Here is a 6,955-nt window from a genome sequence, read left to right on the forward strand (position 1 = left end):
GTACTTATAATAGTACTTATCATAGTACTGCATAGTGCTTATCATAGTGCTTATCATAGTACCCATCATAGTGCTTATCATAGTGCTTATCATAGTACTTATAATAGTACTTATCATAGTACCTATCATAGTGCTTATCATTCTGAATCTGTTTCCCAGTCGGTCTTTACTTCTGGGCTCTGAGCGTCAAGAAAGCAGGATTATGTTTTACTCAGTTATGTTTTATTCAGGCAATTTCTTATTTTGCTGATTCTATATTTTTAATAATATTTTCCCCATTGTTCATGGTTTTAAATTCTCTGCATGTGATAATAAAATATCCTGTACCAATCTTTAAATTTTCATACCAAAACTACCACTTTGATATTTTTCAAATTATAAGTATGCTGACAAATTATTCTTTAGAGTTATTAGTTATTTAAAAAGCATTTTACAGTAACTTCTACTTATTTTAATTTTATGCCATCTCCTAGAAGTTCTTTCTTCTTTTTGGCATTTCACATTTGCCTTTTTTCCCATGATCACATATGATTTTTCAGGTAAAACTATCAGAACCGAAAACAGAGATCACTTTAGAGCAAAAGGATGTATTTATATGGTAGGCAGCCTCAAAGATGGCCCTAGTGATCCCCACCTACTGGCACTCGTGCCTCTGTGTAATCTCCCCTTGAGTGGGAGCTGGACCTAGTGACTCACTTCTAATGAACACAGTACTGTGGAAGTGATGGGATGTCACTTCTGAGATGAGGATATAAAAAGACTGTAGGTTTCCTCTTGGGCACTTGCTTTTTTTCACTCTCTCTCAGATTGCTGGCTCTGGGGGAAGCCAGCTGCACATACTGAGGCAACCCTGTGAAGGGGCCCACATGACAAGGCTTGTCAACAACTACACGCGTGATCTTGGAAATGATCCTGCCCCAGTAAAGTCTTCAGATGAGAGAGCAGCCCCAACTGACAACTCAGCTACAACCCCAAGAGAGACCTGAGCCAGAGACATCCAGCTAAGTTGCATCTGGATCCCCGAACCACAGAAACTATAAGATAATATAAAATATAAGATGACATATTCATTGCTTTAAGCTGCTACACATTGAGGTAATTTGTTATGCAGCAAAATATAACTAATACGACTTATACCTTCACTTTGGGGATGGAACTGACACTTCCGGATGGACATTTTTTTAAAAAAATATTATTTTATTATTAGTTTCAAGTATACAGTACATTGGTTAGACATTTATATAGTTTATGAAATGATCCCCCTGATGACTCTATCACCCCTCTGGCTCTACACATAGCCATTACATTACTGCTGAATGAATTCTCTACACTGTGCTCCCCATCCCTGTGACCATCTACCAACTACTAATTTGTACTCCTTTAACCCTTCACCATTTTCTCACAGCCTCTCCTCTGACCATCACCAGATTGTCTTCTATATTTATGAGTCTGTTTTTGATTAGTTTCTTCTTTTTGTTCCTTAGAAAAATAAATAAATAACCTAGTGGGAGGGTTAAGAGGAGGCCCTTAAAAAAATCAGAATAGAGACAGGTTACCCTTCTTTCTTTCCACCACTCCAAAACCATCTCCTGCAGGAAGCAGAGCCCGAGGGCCCAGGTGGTCACTGGCCAGGCTTTCCTCTGCCACGGCGGTCAACTGATGGGCCTCCCATGGACATGGGCTGGAGAAGTGCTGGGCCCCCAGGAAGGGACAAAAACAGAGGTTGATCTCAGAAGCCTGAGACCACCTGACAGGACTAGAGGTCTGAGCTTGAGACCTTGTGTTTCTGTAAGTGGGAGCCCCTATAAGTTTGGGAGGAGTGTGGGGGACATGAATTCTTAGCATCCACATCAGAGACGTTGTTGAGCCTGTCTCAAGTTTTCCACACATTAATAAAGAAGAAAATTAGACCCACACTGGACATGGTTAAGACTGAACCCTGAGCCAAGGACATTTTTTTTTAAGGATGTTTCTACTTTATTTTCAGATCTCACTATTACAAGTATTGGGTTCCGCAAGGTCATAGTTAAAACACCTTGTTGTGGGATATCAACTTATATACACATAAGGGCTATATCAAAAACCCCCATTTGGGGCCCTCTGTTATTAAATTAAAATTTATAAGAGCGTATTAAGTATAAAACTTAAAAAAACGAAATGATAAAAAGTTAAGATAGTTAAGTACTTATTAAGTATATCTATTGCCTTTATTATAAACAATATACAATTAAGAAGTCAACTATTTTTGAGTCTGTAAGTCAGATGCTATCAAGCAAACTGCCATGTATGATCCATAATCCTTTGAAATTTTTAACTCAAAGACAAATAGGAAGCTCCAGTAAATTTTAATTTTCCAGATGTTCTCAAAAGGAATTATCAGAAGCATCCTCCAGTTATAAAACACAGTTGGATAATCCATTTACCCCAAACAAACTATCTGTGTGTGTTGTGAGGTAGCAATGAAAGACTTTATGATCTTTTATGGATTCTTAGCTCAGGGAGCAAAACAAGAGCTTAGGAAGGTCTGGCCTCATGCAAACCTCCTGAGGGCGCTAAGCTCCACCATGGTGAAGATTTAATCGCCTAAAATTTGCCTAATTATACATATCAACTTGACTAAATTATGGTGACCAGTTGTTTAGTCAAATGCTAGTCTAGATGTTGTCATAAATGTATTTTGTAGATGTGATTAACATTTGCAATCAGTGGACTTTAAGGAGATTTTCCTCCATGAGGTGGGTGGGCCTCATCCAATCAGTTGAAGGCCTTAAGAGGAAAGACTGAGGTTTACTAAAGAAGGAATTCTGTCTCCAGATGATAACACAGAAATTCTGCCTGAGTTTCCAGCCTTCGCACTCAAGCCTGCAGCATCAATTCTTACCTGAATTTTCCTTTTTGGACTTGGCAGCCTCCATAATCACCTGAGCCAATTCTTTAAAATCAATCAATCTTAATCCTTCTCTCTCTCTCTCTCTTTCTATACATACACATACGCACACACACATACATACATATAGTTTCTCTGGAGAACCTTGACTAATACATTCTTTACCTTGAATGGTCCCCTATCTCTTCTACCTGTCCAGTCCAGCTCACCTTTCAAGACCTGGTTCATGTCTGCTCCAGGAAGCTTTCCTGTATACTTCAATAACCATATATTCGCATCCTATTCCACTCCTGAGGAATTTAATGCTGTTTTGGGACATCTTTTGGATTCCTGATGTGAAATCTAACCACCGTAGCTGTTAACTCACTAGGGAGACAGACAGAGTCTTGTATTTTGTAATCCCACTGGCACACAGTAATGCCTGGCACACACTAGGTGTGCATTAATGTTTGATTCTTGACTGGCTGGCCATTTGTTATGATCGGCCTGTTAAGTTTACTGAAGTCCCAGGGAGAAGGCACTGTATCAAGGGCTGAGGACCCTGCTCAGGACACACATCTGCCCGGGAGATCCCAGGAGGCTTTCATATAAGACATAAAGAAGAGGCCTCTACAGAGGAAGACAGACTGACCCCCACGATTTCATGGGAGAAGGTCTGCCCCAGATAATCTGGCCCTGAGTGTAGGCAGCGTCCACCTCTGACCAAACTTCCCCGTGCACGGCCTTACACACGGGGTCAGTGTGTAGTGGGAGAGGCAACCCAACGGGCGAGGAGCTGGTACCACCTGAAGGGCACCAGAAGAGTGGAAGAGGACCAAGAAAGCAGGAAGAGTCACAAAGTAGAGTCAAACTTGCCTCTCTCTGACCTGCTGCTAGTTCTATCCACAGTGTGCCCTGACTTCTGTGCTTGTGTTTCTGTAATTAGATCCATGGTAAGGCTTTCATTAGAACCTCTGTCTGAGGCCCAGCTTCTCAGGATTCTCATTTTAAAAGTCAATATACTTGCTTCTTGTTCCAGAGTATCTCTCATCTGTACTGTGAAATGCCCAAGAGTAACAGAGCTCCCTAAGTCACAAGCCCACAAGAGACTCCAGGGCTACCAACTCATCACTTACCACCAGCCAGCCAGTCCTCAAGAAGAGGACAACCCCAAAAATGTTGATCATGCAGGATGTGAACACACCATCCCAGGTCCCAAAGAGCACTGGCTCCCATACAAACAGCTGCATCTTCCACCATGGCTGGGGCTGGGCTAAGGCCTCCTGAAAACAGAGCACATAGACGTCAGCTCAACAGCACTTGGAGGGCCAGCAAGGGGAAGGGAGAGGAAGTAGAACAGGAGGAGGTAGGAGAACTCAGCTTTAAAATACTCCCATCTTATGCCCACGAGGCAGCCTTGTGTATACACACAGAGTCTTGAAGACTGAGTGTGCAAAAGTTGTTCTTCTCTCCTAACAGCAGTGATTCCTATGCCTGTATGTATCAGAGACTAGTTGTTCAGCAAACACGTTCCCTTTCCTTCTGGCCACTTGGTAGACTGCAAAATGCAGTCTCTTTGCAAGTAGGTATTTGCTGGTGACTGAGTTCTGGCACCTGTAGATGGAACTGCTATTGCCACTTCTAGGTGAGTGTGGGATTCTGGGTTGCAGCTAAGGCAGTGGTCATGAGTGGTGGGTAATGCCCTTGTGCCTTTCAGCCCTCCAGCCCTAGAGGGGACAGCAGCTTCCAGCAGTTCCTAATCTTTGGGTAAACTTACTTTACATTTTTTGCTCCTCTAGCCCTTCTAACGCTTCTGTAATGAATTCTGCATAGTAAATTCTCTGTTTAAAATACCTGGAGTGGTGTCTGTTTTCCTGACTGAACTCCAGCTGACACAGTGATCTCTAAGCCCTCTTCTAAGATCTTAAGGCATTATTCAGCAGTTGTGTAGAACCGGAGGCTAATAAGCAATTAAACAGATACCTTTCTCATTTTTCCAATTTAAAAATAACAGAAACAGAATACTCAAATGGAAACTCTACTAAAAAGACTAAACCTTGTGGAAATACTAAAATGATCTTAAACAAAACCGGGAGCAACTCATACCGCGAACTGCTCTCGTATAGGTTTAGTAACTAATCTAAATCTGTAGTGTCTTCCAATGTTGTCACGCGATCATAGCAGCGATCAATGATTCTCACCTGGGTAACCACCAAGAGCCACTATGAACCACTGTGTGCAATGTGTCTAACTGGTGTGTGTATGCAATCTATAAACATAAGGAAAGGGCAGAAAAAACAAGAGTACGGGGGGCGGAGGGCGGGAATCTAAGGTCAGAGTCACAGAGTCATGGGTTCTGAGTGACTGAGAAAAATGGACACGCCAACGATGCAGGACCAAAGGTTGAGGCCAACGACACTTGTTCGGCACAAAAGGAGAGGGTCCCAGTTCCTCTTTCGCTCTGGTAGCATACACTCGCAGATCAAGAAGTCATCGAGGACGTCACGGAAGCCATAAGAGACAGATGGGCTGGAGGACTCCTTGGTGTGCCCCGTCAGTTCCTGACTCTATCTAGAACTCTTTTTATCTGTGTATATTTCTGTTCACCTGTCTTTCATGAATGAAGAATCTCCTGATAAGTGTGAGAACAGTGATCGTGGCTCAGAGCGAGTCCTCAGTGGCTCAGACCCAGCCAACTTATGCTTGTCCTTGAACAAATGGTACCATAAGACCTATCTGCAGAATGTAGGATTGTTTTCTGGGACCCTAATCTCAAAATTCAGGACATGACCCACCTTCCGATCTCTGCTTGTGTCCAGCTTCCTACTATGGCTTGTTACCTATATTATTCACTGGAAACAGTAATAACCACAGCAGCTATCAGCCACAATAGTAGTAATTTAGAGTGCTTTTGGCTTCCACATCAATTCCCTCTGATCCTCACGACACCCCTGGGAAGCAGGCGGGGAGGAGGGCCCAGTTTATAGCTGAGGAAAGAGCCTGGGAGGAGATGCCACTTGCCCACACCCACGGCTGGGGTTCGAACCCCCTGCTTCCGACTGTAAAATCTGGACTTTGCCCTGCACCACACGTTGCTTGCCCTCTTCTCTCCTGAATTTCAATCTTTCAGGTTGCAGTTTCTAACATCCTGGACTTGACTTAACTGTGACTACATCTGCCTTACCTGTAAAACTCCCATTGTGATTTTAGAAACTTTTTCCCATCTCAGCCTTCATATTTCCACTCTGAAGGCTGTTTTGCCTACGTGTTTGTTCACCTAATGACATATGAAAGGCATTTCACTCCCTGGATTTCACTGGACTAAATCAGTCTGAAAGGTGCCTCCATCCTTAGGTGCTTTCCAAGTCACCTCATTAACATAAACCCAGTTGTGGCTGAAAAGTGTTTGTTATGAATATCAAGATACCTTTATCACTCTTATCACTTAGAAAATTCCAAGGGTTTTAGGAGCTCTGTGCCAGGAATGAGGGTGAAAACCAAAATCTATCTCCTATTATAAATCACAGTATCACAGCTGGCTACTCCACAGCCGCGCTCTGCCCTGCCCGCTCTCCAAGTCCCTTCAGCTCTTGCTCAGCTAGGCTGAGGGCAGTTATGGGGTCTGCAGCATAAGCAGATATCCAACAGGAGGACAGAATATCAGCTTCTCCCCGACACGGGGGCCTCATCTCCAACTCCCTCCTCTGCCATGGTAAGAAACCCATTCCAGGTGGAATATGCCTCCTTCCAAAGGCCATGGTTCAGACTCTCCCTTTGAACTTCAACTCGGTCATTTCCATCACCCAGGGGTAGGGGGACAGCTGTTGGGCTGGTTCTGGGCTGTCTTGATTAGCCCCAGGGGAGAGGTCTGGTCCCAACTATTGATAATTCTCTCATCCTCATCATCCTCAGATGTGGGGCCTAGTCATCACTTTCAAGACAACAAGAGTCCTAGTCAACATTCTATGACATAGTGTAACAGGTTGTGGGAAAAGCAAGGTGGAAACAGGATGTGTGCTGTGCTGCTATGGAGTCTACTGGGATGCAGAGGAGGGGAATAAGTAAAGACAGAGGTGGAGACTAAGATAA

The 6,955-nt window shown here is 43.4% G+C and overlaps 1 protein-coding gene across 1 annotated transcript in view; it reads right to left on the bottom strand.

Annotated features, from left to right (window-relative positions):
- SLC12A8 (solute carrier family 12 member 8) overlaps positions 1-6,065 on the bottom strand; it is a 95,736-nt gene extending 89,671 nt beyond the window's left edge. The window contains exons 1-2 of the mRNA XM_015595833.1: positions 6,051-6,065; positions 4,003-4,149 (exon numbers count right to left, since the gene is read on the bottom strand). Coding sequence (XP_015451319.1) covers positions 4,003-4,149; positions 6,051-6,065 — 162 coding nt within the window. The remainder of the gene's footprint in view (positions 1-4,002; positions 4,150-6,050) is intronic.
- Between the last annotated feature and the right edge of the window lie 890 nt (positions 6,066-6,955).

Source organism: Pteropus alecto, unplaced genomic scaffold (genome assembly GCF_000325575.1).
Source record: "Pteropus alecto unplaced genomic scaffold, ASM32557v1 scaffold251, whole genome shotgun sequence".
Taxonomy (NCBI): domain Eukaryota; kingdom Metazoa; phylum Chordata; class Mammalia; order Chiroptera; family Pteropodidae; genus Pteropus; species Pteropus alecto.